At 33.2% G+C, this 19,773-nt stretch overlaps 6 protein-coding genes across 6 annotated transcripts; 5 read left to right on the forward strand and 1 right to left on the reverse strand.

Annotated features, from left to right (window-relative positions):
- The first annotated feature begins 2,108 nt into the window (after window positions 1-2,108).
- On the forward strand, window positions 2,109-2,935 carry LOC25487585 (uncharacterized). The gene has a single exon (XM_013609561.2). It carries the CDS (start codon window positions 2,323-2,325, stop codon window positions 2,596-2,598), a length of 276 nt encoding a protein of 91 aa, XP_013465015.1. The 5' UTR covers window positions 2,109-2,322; the 3' UTR covers window positions 2,599-2,935.
- A 3,215-nt stretch (window positions 2,936-6,150) lies between these two features.
- On the forward strand, window positions 6,151-7,664 carry LOC120578416 (protein FAR1-RELATED SEQUENCE 5-like). Its single transcript, XM_039831119.1, has 3 exons — window positions 6,151-7,163; window positions 7,285-7,382; window positions 7,489-7,664. The coding sequence occupies exons 1-3, from the start codon at window positions 6,151-6,153 to the stop codon at window positions 7,662-7,664; spliced, it is 1,287 nt and encodes a 428-aa protein (XP_039687053.1).
- Window positions 7,665-10,091: 2,427 nt separating this feature from the next.
- LOC25487587 (uncharacterized) lies at window positions 10,092-10,349 on the forward strand. Its single transcript, XM_013609563.3, has one exon. The coding sequence runs from the start codon at window positions 10,095-10,097 to the stop codon at window positions 10,347-10,349; it is 255 nt and encodes an 84-aa protein (XP_013465017.1). The 5' UTR covers window positions 10,092-10,094.
- A 655-nt stretch (window positions 10,350-11,004) lies between these two features.
- On the reverse strand, window positions 11,005-14,203 carry LOC120578417 (uncharacterized). The gene is made up of 4 exons (XM_039831120.1): window positions 13,735-14,203; window positions 13,557-13,647; window positions 12,454-13,485; window positions 11,005-11,025 (listed from the first exon to the last, which is right to left on the reverse strand). Exons 1-4 carry the CDS (start codon window positions 14,067-14,069, stop codon window positions 11,005-11,007), a joined length of 1,479 nt encoding a protein of 492 aa, XP_039687054.1. The 5' UTR covers window positions 14,070-14,203.
- Window positions 14,204-14,721: 518 nt separating this feature from the next.
- LOC25487586 (uncharacterized) lies at window positions 14,722-15,279 on the forward strand. The gene has a single exon (XM_013609562.3). The coding sequence runs from the start codon at window positions 14,902-14,904 to the stop codon at window positions 15,175-15,177; it is 276 nt and encodes a 91-aa protein (XP_013465016.1). The 5' UTR covers window positions 14,722-14,901; the 3' UTR covers window positions 15,178-15,279.
- Window positions 15,280-18,736: 3,457 nt separating this feature from the next.
- LOC25487590 (uncharacterized) lies at window positions 18,737-19,395 on the forward strand. Its single transcript, XM_013609566.3, has one exon. It carries the CDS (start codon window positions 18,952-18,954, stop codon window positions 19,240-19,242), a length of 291 nt encoding a protein of 96 aa, XP_013465020.1. The 5' UTR covers window positions 18,737-18,951; the 3' UTR covers window positions 19,243-19,395.
- Window positions 19,396-19,773: the final 378 nt, after the last annotated feature.

Here is a 19,773-nt window from a genome sequence, read left to right on the forward strand (position 1 = left end):
TGTTAATATTGTTGATAGTACATTTAATTGGATGATCAATGTTGATACTTCAGCATGCCATTCTTAGAAAAGATATTTTCTGCTCTTATACACTAGATAAATTTGGTGATGTGAAGTTGGCTCATGAATGTTGTTGACTTTGGAGAGGCTAAATTGAAATTGTCTAATGGTACCAAATTAAATTTTAAGGATGTGAAACAATGTTTCAGACATTTGGTTGAATTTATTTTCAATAGATACATGTTATGTTATGCTATGAAAGTTATGAGAACTTGTACTTGGGGGACACTTAAAATTTACAAATGGTTCTATGATTGTTGCAAGAGGTGTGGACATGTTGTCATATGATGTTTTTTCCTTATCACTTATCTTAATTTTTAGTTTAGTCCTTAGTGTTTTTAGACAACTTGGAGGTAAAGAAAACAAAGAATTATACGATTTTGAATTTACAACATTGTGACACAATCTCTTTTATCGTGGCACAATTTTTGAATCAGAATAAGGAGTTGCTACTAACTTGTAAATCATGGAATGATTTGCAGAATCTTGACACGGTTTTGATAGCATCAAACCTGAGATTTTGAATTTAATGAAGCATCATGCCACGATTTTGGTACATCGTGGCACGATTTCAGGCGCCCAAAAATTTGTTTGTAAAAGCCAATCATGTTTCTGAAGCAAAGGTCCTGAATTTTGGAGATCTGGAAGACATTTTTGAGCTGATGATTGAAGATTTAACGATGGCTTGCCATCCATGTAATAGTCAATCCTTATGTATGTAATCATGTTTTATTTGAATCGAGTTATTGAATCTTAGTGATTAGGTCTTGAGATGAATCTGATTTGTTCTGCTTGAACCATGTAGGTTGTGAAATACTATTCTATGTAAATGCAAATATAGTTTTATTCAATATAATTGGGTGTAATGGTTTTTATATCTTGATCACATATTAAATGATTTCAGAGATAAATGACAACTAGTTATAGCTTTTAATTTGGATCTAATTATATTGTTCAATCAAATGGGTCAGTCTAGAGATAGATGATTGTTAGGTTGTGATAATATATTCATGTACCATAAAGCCTTCGAAGATTACAGGCTCACCTAAAAGATTAGGGGGATGTAATCTTAGAAGAGAATCCCAAGTCAAGAGATTGATCAGAGCTATTTTGTTAATTATCGTAAAACTAGAGAAATATTTATAGGATTTAAGTGTTGTCTATCAAATAGTGACGATTAGGGAATTCTAAAGACCTAATCATATTTCTCCAACTATCTTTACACATTGTTATTTAGTTCATGCAAGTTAAATCAATCCAATTGCCCCGTACATCCCACATTTTATACATCCAACATTATAACGAAATTGTTGAATTAAGATTAACGCGGTCTCGCATAAATGAATATTTTATTGCTTTAATAGTTTTAGTACACTTAATAAAAGTCTATCAAGAGGTATGAAGTATTCACGATTTACAAAGTACATGCAAAAATAATTAAAAATGTCATATACTTCAATAATAGTTGAGCTATGACATAGAGACTCCACTTATGTTTAGTAAGGTGAGAATATTACTACATTGGTCAATTTAATTAGAGTAGTGATATTTAAACAACTCTTTTAGTATAACTTTTGAAACAACCTTGTTGTGTTCTCTTCTTATTGGTCAAAAACAATAGAGAGAGAAAAAGGAAGAGAGAGAATAAGAAGATAATGTGAATATGAGAGAGAAGGTTGTACAAAAGTTGTACAAAAATGATTGTACAAGTATCATTTTTCTTTAATTATGACACAATTATTTTCACTCTCTCCCTCTCTCACATATTTTTATATTTAAAAAATATATTACCACATATCACACTTGAATTGATTAATATCATGTCACACTATATGAGAATCACACGTGAGTGAGATAGATATTGCTAGCTTGTGTGCCGACTTGCCAATGACAATGTCTTCTTTATTTATAATTAGATTAATATTGTCTTCAAAAAACAAATCATTAGATGAATACAAAATATATATAAAAGAAAAAGAGAGATACGTTAAAAAAAAAAAATTGGAAAATTTTATATATTGAATGTGTTAGTGGTATATATCTAACCAACAAAAACCATAGTCTAGAAAAACAACTAACAAAAGCTTTCAGCCACTGGTATTTTCCCATTCTTTGGGCATTTCATTAACTTTAGCATTTCAAAGCTTCCTATATATAACAACCTGCTTCACTCTTCTTCATCAACCAACCAAAACACAAGAATCAATTTCCTTTGTCATCTAAAAAGCAAGCAAAAGACTTCAAGAATCAATATTAATCAAGATGAGTTCAACAAGTAGAGCATGGGTAGCAGCAGGCAGTGTTGCAGTTGTTGAAGCATTGAAAGATCAAGGAATATGCAGATGGAATCATACACTAAAATCAGTTCAAAATCATGTTAAAAACAATGTCAGATCATTTTCTCAAGCAAAGAAGCTTTCATCCTCTTCCTCTTCTGCTATGGTTTCTAATTCTTCTAAGAGACAAAGAGAGAAGACAAAGCAATCAGAGGAATCTTTGAGGAAAGTCATGTACTTGAGTTGTTGGGGTCCCAATTAAGAGGAACTTTGGAAACATTGAAGGATCAAGGATATTGCACATTGAATGAGTTCCTCAGCTCATGCCCAAGAAGCTATATCCTACTCCTTCTTCAACAATTCCAAAAAAGCTCATGAGTGATGAGAAGAAGAGGAAAGCAGAGGAGTCTATGGGAACCCTTTTGTTCTTGAGCGCATATGGAGTCCAAATTCTTAGAACAAAAAATGGAAACAAAATTAGCAACATTCAAAATCACAGAAAAATATGGTGTCACTGATATATGTATTTCTGTATGAAACTTGAGAGCCGAGTGCTCAAATGTTAAAATAGCACTTTCATTATGTAAATTTGCTACCAATACAAATTTAGCAGCTTAATTTGTTGATGAAAAAAAAATTCTAATGTGAATTTAGTTTCTAGAAAAGACCATGTCACTTTTTTTAATCCCACAATACTAAAAGAATATTGGACACTTTACATTCTAAGTTAGTGTTGTGAATCCACTCTATTAAATTGCAATCTGAGTCATGCAACTTCATAATAATCTGAGTGAGTCTAGTCATATAGTGTTGTGTTTTGAGTGCAGTACTGTTAGGGTATTCTAAGACAGCAAAACTAATTGATTTCACTCATATAACGTGTTTATTTTATCATAGATTTGTTAAGTAACTCATGCAATTTTCTTAACTTACATGAATTAACAAAAAAATTGAAAAGCCAAACATGATTTTATTAAGACGATAAGTTACCAGTGGTACCACCAAAAGGAATTACAATGCTGAATGAAAGGTGTTTGATGCACCAATCAACCAGACTCCACTTACACCTACTCCAACACCCTATACATTTGAGACTAGCTACCCCAAAATTACACAAACAAAGCAAAGGTAGCATAAGATACAATGAGCCAATACTATTCATAATTCACCCACACCTGCTGCACAAACAAGGTGTTCACTGCTCACTGCTGCTAATAAACCAAAGTTAGGTGAAGATATAATTATGGTAGTAAAAATCCCGATTTTAATCCTAAACATTCCAGTGTAATTAATTTCATAAGTATTTCAAGTGTTATGTTGTTCATATTTGAGTGTTAGTGTGTTATGCTATGCTATTATGTGAGTTATGCTTATGAATTTAAATTTACACAAGTATTTTAAGTGTAATTTAATCTTTTTTTTTTATCTTGCATATACTATTTTTTTAAAATTTTATGCATACAATTAATGTAATGATTTGAAGGTGAGAAAAACACGAGGGTTTGAATTTTGTTATCCGATAGCGAATTGTGTTTTTGCACATGGTCATAATAAGATGATAAATTGTACTTATGAGAGTCTGATAACAACACTCCTTCAAAAGACGACAAGCTGAGTCAAAGTTTTCAGTTACTGACGTCATCTTCAGATGCTTCATCCTTTAGAGTCTCCATTCCTTTAGAAGCTTCTCAATGAAAAGCATCTTCTGATTAGGATGTTAACTTTCTAGTTGACCTTTCTTCATATTTTGTTTCAAATCATACAAGCTTCTCTTTTACTTCAAATACTTTCCTATACGTTCAGAGTTTAGATATTTCAAAATTAAAACTTAACTCGAGAGTCAAAATTTAATTTTATGATTCTACATATTTAAACTCATTGCGACCTTTCCACAATATCCAGATGCATGCATATCAAAAATAATTTAACCTTATTGGAGTTCTTTAAAAGAAAATTACACGCACAGCCGATTTTCCTTTTGTAAAACATCGTAAAATGATCATTTTTTATAATTATTACTTTAATATGTTAATGGCATCACCGATTATTATTTCTTCAAAATTTATTTATATATATTTTATCTTCCAATTGAATTTTCACACCTTATTATCCATACTTTATATTTATCCACTCATATTCACATAGGTCTGTGTACCAAATTATACCTCATCACCTGCTGGTTTTTAACAACAAACAATGGTTTCAGGCATTTTACTCACACGTTCCAAACCATGGTTCCGTACAGTACCAACTGCAATTTGCATGGTCCTACAATTACAAATCAAATCCAAATGCAGGGATTAATATATTTTATTGGGAACTTCTACGATACACCTCACAAATTGGGGTGTACCGGTACTCCTTGCTTCATAAATTGATAAATTTATGATTATTTTAGGAAGTAAAGGGCTATTTGTCAAGGTTATTCTTTAGAAAACATCATTTCATATAAAGAAAAACATAATTTCATTGTTTATAATAATCATATTAAATTTTTAACATTACTCATAAAAAATAATCAATAATCTTCATTATGAGTAATAAAAATTCAAAAAAATTAAATTTTATTTCGTCGACACTTTTGGTAAATAAGATTTAATTTTTATAATTGTAAATGATAGATTTCTTCAAAAAAAACAACTCATTTGATTAATAATTTAACAATTTGGTGTATCGGTACACTCAAATATTTGAGTGTACCATAGAATTTGCCTATTTTATTATATGCCCTATCTTCTATTTCAGGGTTCCACTTGTGTAACATAGTGGATTTTATGTTATATAACATTGTCCAATAAGGGTGTGCCACGTGGCACATCCTTTTTTAAAAAAAAAAATTCAATTAAAGGAGAATAAGAGAACACGTGACAGAGAAGGAGTGAAATAGAAAACGCGCGCTAACTCTTCTGCTTCCTCCTTCCACTTCAAAACAAACTCACTCACTCACTCACCATCATCATCATCATCATCAGTTTTCCATCCACCGTCGATCACCGCCGCCGCCGTCAACCTGCCATGACTGTGGCATCATAAGGTTTTCTTTTTCTTTTATCTTTTTCTTTAGAATGATTGAAATATTCATAGAAATGAGATTAACCCATAATAAAAATCAAAATTTCTATGAAAATAGAGAATAACAACAGTTGATCAAGAGATAAAACAATTGTTTTTGAACTAGTTTCAATTTATTAGGATTTGATTTTAGGAAATTTAGGGTTTTATTTAAGGATGTATATAACCCATTGCAATGTTTACTAAACTCTGTTTCTTTTTTTTAAAAAAGCTTGACTCATGTTGTTGTTGTTTTGAAAAAAGGCAAAGGGGATTGATTGATCCTTGAATTTTTTTGTTCTTATCATTCATTCTGTTTTAATGTTTTCTTTCTTAATGTTTTGTATGAATTGTTTTTTATGCCTTATGTTCTTTATTTACTTTTTAGGTTCTTTGGATAGTTTGATCAAATATGGCATCTTCAGATGTTGATTGGAAACCAAAGATTGGAATGGGATTTGATTCTATGGAAGAGGATAATAAGTTTTGGCTTGCTTATAGTTTCCGTGTGGGCTTCGGAGTTAGAGTACGTTTCGCAAACAAAAAAGAAGATGGTAGCGTATTGTCATGTCGATTGGTTTGTTGTAAGGAAGGGCTAAAAAGGAAGGAGAAAAGATACGCATATGAAGGAAAATATACGAGAGCCGGTGTTAGAACAAATTGCCCTGTAAGAATTACACTTTCTCGTAAGAATGGAAAGTTGGTCATCAATGACTTTGAAGAAGAACATAACCATGATCTACAAAATTCTGAGACAAAACACATGCTTCGGTCACATAGAAAGATAACTGAGGTGCAAGCATATGAGGTTGATTTGGCTAATGACTCTGGATTAAGGCAGAAGTCAACATTTCAACTTTTGAGCACACAAGCAGGGCACAGAGCTAATGTTGGATTTACAGAGGTGGATGTAAGAAACTACATCACTGCACGAAGAAAAAGAAGTATGGCATATGGTGAGATTGGATGTCTTTCAAAATATTTTCAACGACAATTGTTGGAGAATCCATCCTTCTTTCATGCATATCAGATGGATGTAGAAGAACATATTACAAATGTGTTTTGGTGTGATGCACAGATGATTTTGGATTACGGGTATTTTGGCGATGTTGTTTCTTTGGACACCACATACTGTACCAACTATGCCAATAGACCACTTGCTTTTTTTTCTGGTTTCAACCATTATAGAGGTTCAGTCATATTTGGGGCGGCACTAATGTATGATGAGACAAGTGAGTCATTTAGATGGTTGTTTGATACATTCTTACAGGCACACAACAACAAAAAACCAAAGATGATCTTCACTGACCAAGATCAAGCAATGGCAAGGGCAGTTGCAGATGTGATGCCCGAGACTCATCATGGTTTATGCACATGGCATTTGTTACAAAATGGAGTTAAACATCTTGGGAACATGATGAAGGGAGGATCTTCTTTGCTTAGTGATATCAAAAAATGCATGTATGATATTGACATTGAAGCAGATTTTGAGAAACTTTGGTTTGACATGATCCACAAATTTAATATTCATGACAAATCTTGGATCATTTCAACTTATGAGCTTAAAAAAAAATGGGCTTCATGTTATATGAAGGGAGTGTTAACACTTGGTATGCGAAGTACACAAGTTAGTGAAAGTTTGAATGCTCACTTCAAGTCTTGTATGAAACCGAATGTGAATATCCTAGAATTCTTCAACCATTTTGAAATAGTTGTTGAGGAGAAGAGAGCAAAAGAATTGAGTTGTGTGTATGAATCCTCCCATAAGCTTGCAAGGTTAGCATATGAAACTGCACCAATACTAATTCAAATGGGAAAAACATACACACACACACACTGTATTTGAATTGTTTCAAGATGAGTTTAAGTTATTCTTAACTTTATCTGTACCAATTAGACATGAATCTGACTCTCTTTGTGAATATGTCATCACAAAGGCAAAACATGAAGGATCTTGGAGAGTTTCATTTAACCGTGTTTCAAATTCCATCACTTGTAGTTGTAGGAAATTTGATACTTTTGGCATACTTTGTTCACATGCTTTAAAAGTGTTTGAATTGAATGATGTTAAGGTAATTCCTGAGAACTATATTTTAAAAAGGTGGACAAGAGAAGCCCGTTATGGCGTTGTGCAAGATTTTAAGGGAAAGGAGGTTGAAGGAGATCCTAACTTGTCTAGAAATCGAATGTTCAGACAAGTTGTCTCTAAGTTCATTAAAGCGGCAACTGAAGCATCACCTAAGGAAGAATGGCTCAAGTTTCTTGATAATGGTGTAGATGACATGTTCAAGAAAATAATTGAACTTCGGAAACAAGCTATGGACAATAACGGTGATAATGGTGCTCGTCCAGAAGTTGTGAGTTTGGATTTTATGCAAGCAAAGGGGTTCAGGGTACGACCCGGTTCAAAGCGAATTAAGCGACACAAAAGTTGTCTGGAAAAACAGCATAGTCGCGCTACATCTAGGCGCGCTCCACCTAAAGAAAAAAGTTCACAGGTATATGAGTTGTTATTTAAAGTACTTGTTTTAGTTTTACTTGTTTTGGTGACTGCCATAATTTTACATGTATCTTAGCTTAATAATTTGACATAATCATTTTAGGTTGATGGAGTATCTTGTTCTGCGCCTACAACTTATGAGCCCCCACAAGCACATGAGTCTCAAGTCGATTACACAACCATGCTAATGGTAATTTCAAAAACAAATTCATAATGAACTATTCATACATTCAACAAGTATCGTGATGCTAATTTTTTTGTTGTTATTAAGTTTTCTGGTTTGATACCTGGGGGGTTCCGCTGCAGGTGCCTGGGGGTTCCGGTTTGCATGTTGTTTTTTGCTGTTCAGGCGCGGTTTTTTGGAGCATGGGAACTGTGTTTTTGCTGTTAAAATCACTTAGTAGTGTTATTTTGGATCCTGTTAGTGTGCTGTCTTAGGATTGTGCAGCCACACCTCTGCTAAGTTGTTATAGCAGCAACTTTAGTTCCCCATGGTGGGTATTTTTTGGGGTTTGTCCCATTTTTTTCCTGCTGAATTATAGCAACTTCTGCCATACATTGACTTTGTATTTTGAATGGAATATACAATATTTTGCTAGCCTAATTGTGTTATAGCAGCCTCTGTCATTTGTTCGTTTCTATTTATGCGTTTTTTTCGCTTATGCATTTTTTCTCTTATTGAGTTGTTTCAATTGCACATCCATACTGAATTAAATATTAACAATTATATTGAGTTGTTTTATAATACATGTACATTGTGTCAATGATCCAATTTTCTGCATGTACATTGTGTTGTCAACAACTTTCTCTGTTTCATCTTTCACCAATTTGATATTGGTTTTCATTGATGTCTTTGAAACATTACACTTCATCATATTGAACATTTTTAGCACCTCATATATATGTACACTATAATTGAGGATGTTTATGATTTAGAAAAGAATAACATTTGTTAAACAGATTCATTAGAAAGGAGTATATTATATTATTCCAAGATGCTTCAAGCCATAACAGATGCTCATAACAGATGCTCAAGCCATAAAGAGCATTGTTCATAACATATGCTCAATTTCACAGATTTAGCAGACTAATAGCAGCATATTGCGTTTTTTCCGCTTATGCGTTTTCATAACAGATGTTCAGTTTCACATATTTTCAATTTCACCATAGCATACTAATAATAGCAATTCTCTGCAACATCATTGTAACCCTCTTTTCACTATTTTTGTCACAATTCAAAAAATCACAAATCAACCCACCTCTCAAGAGACAATTGAAAGGATATTTGTTGTTATTAGTCTACTGATCTTTACAATAACAACCCTCAATGAATCCCTTAATGAATCTCAAAATTAATTCCAAATCAAATTCATCAAATTTGAAAAAGAGTGTCGCAGGAGAGAAAGTGAAGAGGAACGGTGGCCGTTGGCGGAGAGGACGGCGGCGGCGGAGGCGGAGGGAAGTGTCGGCGGTGGCGGAGAAAAGTTGATGGTGGGTGGGTGGTGGGTTCGTCGTACTGGAGAAGAGAAGAGGAGAAGAGAAGAGGAATGCGTTTTTGATTTTTCACTCTTCTCTCAGTCACGTGTTCTCTCTTATTCTCCTTTAATTGATTTTTTTTTTTTAAAAGGGTGTGCCACGTGGCACACCCTGATTGGACAATGTTATATAACTTAAAATACCCAATGTTACACAAGTGGAACCCTCTATTTCAATGCAGGTGACGACAAAAACCATGTCCCCCTTTTTTATTTCCCACCCACACGCACTCCATTCAGCATCTGGTTTTCCTACCAAACTATATATTAACACCACTACCTCATCCAGGGCCGTCTTAACAAATTCATAGGCCCGGTTTTAATTATATAAGGGATGCAAAAAAAAAAATATATGGGCCCCAAAAAAATAAATAAGTCATTTAAAAAAAAAAATATTAAAAATCACACTTTGGTGGGTCTTGAACACATAACCTCACACTCAACAAAAAGTGGCCACACCACTAAAGCAAGCTGTACAAATTGAATTAGTTTGCTTTTAATAGATATATAACTATTATTTTCGTGGCTTACATATAATAAAAAAAAATTAGGCCCCAAAAAATTGGAGGCCCGGTGTCGTCGCCCAGCCTCGACGGGCTATGGGCCGGCCCTGACCTCATCAACAATTAATCAATATCAAACACATCAAATTACTTTTCAAGAATTAATACAATGAGTTCAAGAAGCCGAGCTTGGACGTGGAGTGTGGCAACAAGTGTTGGAGTTGTGGAGGCTTTGAAAGATCAAGGAATATGCAGATGGAACAGTGTTATAAGATCAGCACAACAACATGCTAAACATAATATCAGGTCTTTGTCTCATGCCAACAACAAAGTTTCTTCAACCAAATTGAGGGATGACAAATCCAAACAGTCGGAGGAATCTTTGAGAACGGTCATGTTCTTGAGTTGCTGGGGTCCCAACTAAAGATATTAACATTTCAATTATGCTAGCTAGGGAAGATCCTATCAAGCACAAAAGTTTTTTATCAAGATTAATTGAGTCTAAAACAAGTGAAAGAATCATCCCTTTTGTTTCTTTGGATCATGAAGTGGTCTTGGAAGTGATTCAATTTTTGCATGGTTATATTTTTCGTGTATATATAGGATTTATTTTTATATGAAATGATATGAGATGTATTTTATATGGAGATGACTCTTATTAAGCTTTTATTCATGGATTTATATATAGAATTTAATAGCTTATACAACAACGTGAGATTTACTAAAATTCTTAACAACCATTGTGACGAAACTTGGCAGCAATATACTAGAATGATAGAAAATAATCGACAATTTGTAAGATTAATAATTGAATTAAAATGTACAAAATTTGTAAGATATAATAGCCTTGAACATAAAGTGGAGAGGTGAATAAACTTCTACGATAAAAAAGCATATACTCATCTAAATAAGGATTTTAAACTCGTCTAAATAAGGATTTTATTTGGTTGTCATTGACTTTTTATATGTTATTAGTGTTTTGATGTATTTTAGATGAGAGAAAACAATTAATCAACTCTTAAAATAAATTATTTAAACGAGAGAGAATGATTGATTACCATCAAGATAAAAACAAAGCATTAAAGATCAATGACACCCAACTAAAATCATCAAATAATATTCAATGACAACAACTCGCATTGCAATTCACTTATGATGAAAGCTCTCTTTTCTATCCGGTCTCCCAATGACGTGAAAACAACGCGAGGATGTCCAAACTTGCGTTGTTCTTCTATCTCATATAGTAATGATCATATAGTAATGATTTTTATCAATTGACAAATGATTGAATGATTTACACTTTATTTTTAAGAAAAATATAATTTTTTAGATTTATTCAATAAATAATGTATTTAATTTCTATTACAAAATACAATATTTATTAAATGAATCTAAAAAGTTAATTTTCTTTTATAAACAAGATGAGAGTAGGAGTTTAGAATGATATGAAAGTTGAGATTAGGAGAATTAATAGCTAATCTTGGAATATTCATTGAAAGTTATTGATAATGTTATAGAATTTGGGGGACTGAATGTGTTTATTGATAATTAATTATGTGTAACTTATAATTTAATCAGGGTGTCGATCTTAAGATTTTTTACATTTTTTGTGGTGGTGAGGGTTTAAACCCGTTCTACCAACTGAGTTAAGCTCACGAGGACTAAGATTTTTTACTCTAGATGAAGCAATTAAGTTGTGTTCTTTTAATTATTTAAAAGTTTTTCTTTTTACATTTTTTTTAAAAGATTTATTCATAATCAAAATTCTTTAATAGTATATTTTCAATAAATTTAGTCAAAAGTTTAAAAGAAATATATTAATTTAATACTAACTAATGAGTAAAAATAATAATTTTAATATTCCTAAAAAATGGTGTACTGGGTTGTTGATGCCGCCCCTCCCATCCACGTCAAATGATATAAAGTTAAAATTAAATTCCAAAATATAATATCTTTTTTCTTGTTGACAAAGCCAAAATATAATATCTTGAAAACTTTTAAAGAAGAAAAAATTGTCACCTATTTAATTGTGTTTGATTGGAGGTTTTTTTGTGAATTTTTTTTTTTTCTGACCCACTTTTCGAAAAAAAATTCAAGTATGACCCCCTATGGAAAAAAATTCCCAAAATGACCCACTTTTGGTTTTTTTTTTTTTTTTTTTGTCTTTTAGTGGCGTTCCCGCCACCTGAAATGGCGGGACTGGCCGCCGGAGCTGACATCCGTCACGTCAGCCGTCGCGTCAGGCTGGCGCAACTTTTTTTTTATTTTTTTTTTCGTTCCCGCCGTTTCATCTGGCGGGACTGATTATTTTATTATTTTTTTTCGTTTTTTCTATTTTTCAATTAAATAATGATGATAAATAATAATAATAATAATAATAATAATAATAATAATAAATAATAATAATAATGATAAATAATAATAATGATAAATATTTAATAAAAAAACTACTTTCTCCGCGGAAACCAATTACGCCAATGTAAACTATGACCTCCCGTAGCACATAATTTATCTTTTTTGTTCCGTACGGGTCGTTGGTGTTGCTCTTCCGCTTCGTCTTCCTCTTCCTCTTCCTCTTCCACATCCTCGTCAAGAATTTCAGCATCATCGTTAGTTTCCATAGCGACTTCATTTTGCATTTGTGAAGCTGAATTGGTCCAGATTTCATTAACGAAGTCATCGTCATTAAACCCTGCTGCCAGATTTTCTATGGGATTTGTTTGTGAATTTGGCCATTGAGGTGCATAGCTTGTTTGGGGATAGTTGACAAAGTGTGGAGGGGTTGGTAGGTTGAACGAGGAGTATTGTGATTGGTCTGGATAACCGGTTTGTGTGGTGTATTGAGTTGGATTGTAGTCATCAAATGAATAGTTTGATGTTCGAGAACTTTCTCCATGATGACTTTGTTGAGAATAGCTTGGATATGGGATTGGGGTGTTATGTAAGATTTGGTTTGTGGGTTGTGGCGGTGATTGGTAAGTTTGGTTGTAGTTGTAGTTGGTGGATGGGTTAAAGGTTTGGTCAAAGTTAGTGGGTGGAGGTGTCATGAATTGGTTATAGGGTGGAGGTGTATTTGACCACATATTTTCATCTGGCACCGTATAAGCTTGTGGGACTGCAGGATAGTCACGCGGCAATCCTGGTAAAATTGATGCACATGCTTGCCTTGGGTTTGACAATAATACTTCTCTAGAAAGCCACAGATAATCTCCGAAAAATTTCCAATACCATGCAAAATATTGACGATTTGGATAAACCTCATGGTTATACCGAACGCCGTGAAGTGCTAATTGATGACGTTGGTTCCAGTTTTGGACTTGACGATGATGCTTATCTCCCCACGAGCCTTTAATTCTATCTTTTGACAAATTAATTTTGTGGAAATCTTTCAAATTTTCTGGTAAGGAAGGTGGGTGTTGCGGTAAGCCAAATTGAAGCCTTACTCTGTCTGTCTGATGTCTCTCGACAATCTGAAAACAGATGAGATATGTGTTTGCAGACCATATCTGGCTTTCTTCTTCGTTGTTGTAATTGAAGTTGACATAAGGCCTCCAGGAGAACTGTTTAAAAAGAATGAATATTAGTCTTCAATTGTTGACTAAAAAGCAAAGACTAACAGAAAGTGTAATACCTGATCATATGTCATGGTGTCGATTTTTAAACGCGTACATACGAGATTATGGCGAGGATTTTCCACGAATTTATTACCATGTTCTAGCCATCTAGTTAATTTTGAAAATGTTATAATTAGTAAAGTCTGGATAAATTTATGTAAAAATTAATAAAAAAATAACATTTATTTTACTTACATATTTGCCAACGGAAGTTGTGCATGAGCTTGTGGGGGTATCCTTGGCACGGGAGCTAAGCATGACATTCTTGACCACGCCCATGCTTGCAAGAGAATTGTGCACCCAGGCATTTCGGTATTGCCATATATTGCACCGTCACACAAGGATCTATATAGCGTGGCCAAACAAGCTGAACCCCAACTATACTGTCCAACCTCCTCAGGTGATTTATCCAACAATTGCAAAAACGACAAATGTACAAGATTACCACTATTATTAGGCATTATTCGAGAGCCTATCAAGTATAAGACATAGGCTCTAAACAAATGTAGAGTTGTGGGGGGACCTGTCATACCAACACCGTTGATATATTCTTGAAGCCATGATAATCTTATACTCTTCCCGTCATGGCGAGAGTTTAATGGCTTACTTCCTAATATAGGTTCAACAATGTCCCACCCAACTTCTGTTTTACATTGGCGTAATTGGTTTCCGCGGAGAAAGTAGTTTTTTTATTAAATATTTATCATTATTATTATTTATCATCATTATTTAATTGAAAAATAGAAAAAACAAAAAAAATAATAAAATAATCAGTCCCGCCAGATGAAACGGCGGGAACGAAAAAAAAAATTAAAAAAAAAAGCAGCGCCAGCCTGACGCGACGGCTGTCAGCTCCGGCGGCCAGTAAAAGACAAAAAAAAAAAAAAAAAACCAAAAGTGGGTCATTTTGGGAATTTTTTTCCAAAGGGGGTCATACTTGAATTTTTTTTCGAAAAGTGGGTCAGAAAAAAAAAAAAATTCTTTTTTTGTTGAATATATGAATGACTAGAGGGGCTGCACAATGACATTGAAATCATAATGAGAAAAAAAAATGAAAATAATTTTTTTAGGCACGTTTAGGATAAGAACCCATCAAAGTGAGTTGGATGCAGTGATCACGTAATGACAAAGTGGTCCAAGGTAGATTATTTTGTTTTATTTAATTTCCAAAACCAGTAGACATAGCCTATGGTTTCTCCAAAACCAAGTGTATTATTAGTTATCTAGCTAGCTCATGGTATCTTATTTCAATATAATAAATAAGATCGAACATGACTCCTCTCTACTTCATCAAATCAACAATCTTATTTTCTTATTTACCAAACAACACTGTCTACTTCTAAATTTTGATATCCAAAAATCATGAATCGTGCAACAGCAACAAGCAAAGCATGGATGGTGGCTGCAAGTGTTGGAGTTGTGGAGGCTTTGAAAGACCAAGCTGGTATTTGCAGATGGAACTATGGTTTAAGACAAGCTCAACAACACCTTAAAAACCGTGTTAGATCAATTTCTCAAGCAAAGAATTTCTCTTCTTCTTCATTTCTTGCTAACAAACTTAAGGATGAGAAGAAGGCCAAACAGGCAGAGGAGTCTTTGAGGACTGTCATGTACTTGAGCTGCTGGGGTCCTAATTGATTAACTTATACATAGTGATGTTAGATTATATTAATTATGTAAATTTTGTAATCTTAAACGGCAATATTATTCAATGAGGAAAGTTTATTCTTCACATATCTATGTTTCTCAGTGCATACCCGATCAGTATTGAATTTGGTAGTACCGTAAATTTTTTATCCATAAAAACTTACCACAACTTGATTTGTTCGTGATAAAGGTTATAACAGAACTGTTGAAGTTGATGTTTGTGTATTACAATCATGGAGTAGTGTAAATTTGCTATCAATAAAAGTATACATTACTAGACTATACCATAATTTGTGTGATAAATTTTGTGATGTGAATTTACTTTCCATCAATCAACAATCTCATTGTGGGATAGATTTTGGCGGCGCAGCTTTTTGCCCGCTTGCGTTCGATTCGAGTATAAATAATAATTTATATATAAACTTTTGAAATTTTCTTCCAATTTTGAATTTGATTGAGACATTTAACAAAAGAAAGATGCTTAATTATTGTGGGATAAGTTCTAGCATCAACTTATCGCATAGTATTTGGTGCAATGAAGCCAGATGATATAATTGTTGATCAATGGACCCTCTTACACAAATAGATCTGGGGATACATTGGTTACTGGATAAGGGGAGAAACAAGAACTATTATTCAAGTAACAGAGGCCAAAGCAAAAGCAATTTCTAAAATTGGTATAAAGTGTTGAGTCCTACATCAGTGTTGAAAATGGGCATATATATTCACAAGATCGTTTGTTTGTTTTTTAAAAAGGGGAATGAGAGGACAAAGATAAAGAAAATAAGAATGAAGAAAATTTAGATGAAGACCGTGTTGGTGTGACATAAAATAACTTGCTTCTTGTTGATAGTAAATTTAATCTTGTTAATCTTGTTGATACTTCAGTGCATGTCATTCTTAGAAGGGGTATTTTCTGCTCTTATACACAGATAAATTTGGTGATGTGAAGTTGGCTCATGAACGTTCGTTAAAGTGTCTTGATTTTAGAGAGGTTAATTTGAAATTGTCTAATGGTACCAAATTAACTCTTAAGGATGTGAAACAATGTTTGAGACACTTAAAACTTACAAATGGTTCTATGATTGTTGCAAGAGGTGATGAGATGTTGTCATATGATGTTTTTTATCACTTTTTTTTTTTTTTTTTATGTTTTAGTTTGGTTCTTAGTGTTTTTAGACCGCTTGGAGGTAAAGAAAACAAAGAGTTTCTCAAAAGCACTTTGAATTTCTGTGTTGATTTGATATATTTTAGAAATTTTTCTAGAGTCTTTCAATTGCATTATATTGTGAACACCACTGATTGTATTTCAAGTGTTCAAACTCAAACAATTTTCTGTTTAATTCTATTTGATTAGAAGTCTCTTGCTTTAGTGCTTGAGCAAAGGAAGTCTTTTGCCTGCGTGCTTGAGCATTTTTTGAAGTCTCATACTAGGTAGTATTGAGCAGTTGTAATCTGTGTGATTATTTCTTAGTGGAAATCTCCTTGGAAGTGCAAGGGAGACTGGACTACTTCCGGTTTGTGGAAGGAACCAGTATAATTGTTTGTGTCTCTCTTTCTTTTCTCTACTCTGTTTTTACTCTGCTGTGTATCCGATTCTGAACAATACATCAGAGGCAATTTGATTGCATCTGAAGTATTATTACATCAGAAGCACTCTCACAGCTTCTGAAGTGATATCAGAAGAAGATTTTTCTGAGAAAAAGAAAACACAATTCAACCCCCCCTCTTGTGTTTTTCTCACCTTCATAATGTCTTAAGATTTTGGATAAATATGTGGCGCAAGAATAAGATGCAAAATTACATGAAAAATGAATTGTTAAATGATTGTTTAGTTACTTACAATGAAAGTGATATATTTATTTACATTAAAAATAAGAAAATAACTCAATATTTTTAAGGTATGAAAAATCGCATTGAACATTTAAAACGTATATTTATCTTTTCAAAGATGAAATATCATATATTAGTCTTGCTTGTGTGGCAAGTGGCCATTATCTTCTATATTAATCATTAGAAGAGTGAAAAATATATAAACAATGGTCATGTTAACAAGTTTCTTAGGAACACTTGTTAGAAAATCAAAAGTAGTAATTTTTTATTAAAAATTATAATTTGTATATTTTAAAAAAAGTTGTATTTTCCACTTTCCAACACTGCATTTCTATTTTTGCGTCTTAACCAATGTCTAAAGAGTCCTCTTTAGCATTTTTTCTATGAATAAATATAGGTTTTATCTTATGTGAGCTTTTTATATGGAATATTTGGTGGATATCTAGATGAGTAATAATAGGTAGACGACCTTATGTGGCATACCATCATCCACCCCCATGTGGCATGGACAATTTTGTCATTAACAAAAAAAGACAAAGGATAATTTTGTCCAACTTTCTCTTCTCACTCTCTTACTTTCTTTCATCATCTTCCAGTGCTCTCTCTCTTCTCTCACTCCGTCCCTTTTTCATCTGTACCACTATCAACAACACACCACCACCAGCAACCACTGTTTCTCTCCCATAACACCACAACCACCGCCAACATTTTCCACCACCACCTTTGCCGTCAACCCCATCAACCAGCATACAACCTCCCTTTGTTTCACACCAGTAAACATAACCCCAAAAATTATGTTTTTCCTTCCATCTTTCCAACACAATAACATTGTCTCCGTTCATGCATCACCACCGGAGATAGAGCTGCCCAGAAAGTTTTTTTTATCTTAAAGCTAACAACTTAAAATTGGAACAACTCAAGATCTAGAAAACTTTAAACCTAAAAACTGTAGAGAACGGAGTGACGGACGATGGGTGGAGATTGAAATCGGTTCGGAGGATAACCATGGGTTGAGACAGAGGACACATGAATGTCGTGACTTAAAAGAAAGAAAACATCGATGGCGTGCCTGATGAGGTCGCCTGCGTGGGGAGAGAGCATGTCGTCGGCAGAGGGATGGTGGTGAAGGAGGATGGAGGTTTTGTTTGTTGGGGAGGGGGAGAGAGAAGAGAGAGAAGGAAGGAAAAGAGGTTTGATGAGAGAGAAGGAAAAGAGATTCTGTTTTTATTTTTTATTTTTTAATGATCAATTTTTTAAAGTATTCATTGTCATGTCATGGGTGGTATATAGGAGGGTGTATGACATTGGTGTGTCTACCTATCTTTTTCCATATCAAGATAGGTGTATACATGTTGTAAAAGAAAGATATCAAGAGAGTGGTACGATAGATAGATAGATGTGATAGATTTGTGATGTAATGAAATATTGAATAAGTATTTGAAAATAAAGGTTGTTTGAATATCATTTTTGTTTTTAGAGTCTTACTAACAAGACACTTGTTAAGGATACATAAATAGAAATAATTGATAAATTTTAAGTACAAAAGGTTACTTTTTTAAGTTTCAATGCAATGAATGCACAATTTCTAATACAAAATTCCTTTTTTAGACGTCTTTAACTTCCTTTGTTTTTATATAAGGAAAGATAATAGTTGTACCTTAAAAAAAAATAGAAAATATTTTATATATTTAATTATCTAACTCACAAAAACCATTTTCTTGAAAACCACTAACAGAGTAACAACAGCTTTCAGCACCTGGTATTTTCCCATTCTTTGGGCATTTCATTAGCCTCTTAACTTTAGCATTTCAAAGCTTCCTATATATAACAACCTCCTTCACTCTTCTTCATCAACCAACCAAAACACAAGAATCAATTTCCTTTGTCATCTAAAAAGCAAGCAAAAGACTTCAAGAATCAATATTAATCAAGATGAGTTCAACAAGTAGAGCATGGGTAGCAGCAGGCAGTGTTGCAGTTGTTGAAGCATTGAAAGATCAAGGAATATGCAGATGGAATCTTACCCTAAAGTCACTTCAAAATCATTTTAAAAACAATGTGAGATCGTTTTCCCAAGCAAAGAAACTTTCATCCTCTTTTTCTTCTTCTTCTTCTTCTTCTTCTGCTATGGTTTCTATTTCTAAGAGACAAAAAGAGAATGCAAAGCAATCGGAGGAATCTTTGAGGAAGGTCATGTACTTGAGTTGCTGGGGTCCCAATTAATTAGAGGAGATCATAGAACTAATTTTTAACTCTATTATTTGATCTTTCTTCATGTATAATGTATTGCACAATATTTGAAAGAGATTAATGTAAATTATGATGAATTGATGAAGATAGCAACCTTGAATTTCTCTGAAATTCAGGATTATTCTTTTTTTTTTGGTAGTGTAAATTCAGGATTATTCTAACTATGCTTTGTATTACCTATGTTCTTTTTTATCTTAAATTAGCAAAGAGAAGCAAGCAATGAAGTAAACCGAATGAACAAAGTAAATAAACTTGAGATGAAAGAAGGAAAGTTACTTAAAAAAAATCTTTTTCGTAATAAGGAAGTTAAATTCTATATTAGAGATGAAATAGGATTGTTTCTTGGTGCAAGAAGTGCTTGGGTGGAACCTATCTTTTCCATGCCAAGTTGTTGGATCAAAGAGCGTGGATTTGACAATTTTACTTTTACCATTGATTCTAAGATTGTAGATGACGCCTTCAATAGCAAATATGCAAGATGTTCCTGAATTCGGTTTTATCATT

This window comes from Medicago truncatula, chromosome 2, assembly GCF_003473485.1.
Source record: "Medicago truncatula cultivar Jemalong A17 chromosome 2, MtrunA17r5.0-ANR, whole genome shotgun sequence".
Classification (NCBI taxonomy): domain Eukaryota; kingdom Viridiplantae; phylum Streptophyta; class Magnoliopsida; order Fabales; family Fabaceae; genus Medicago; species Medicago truncatula.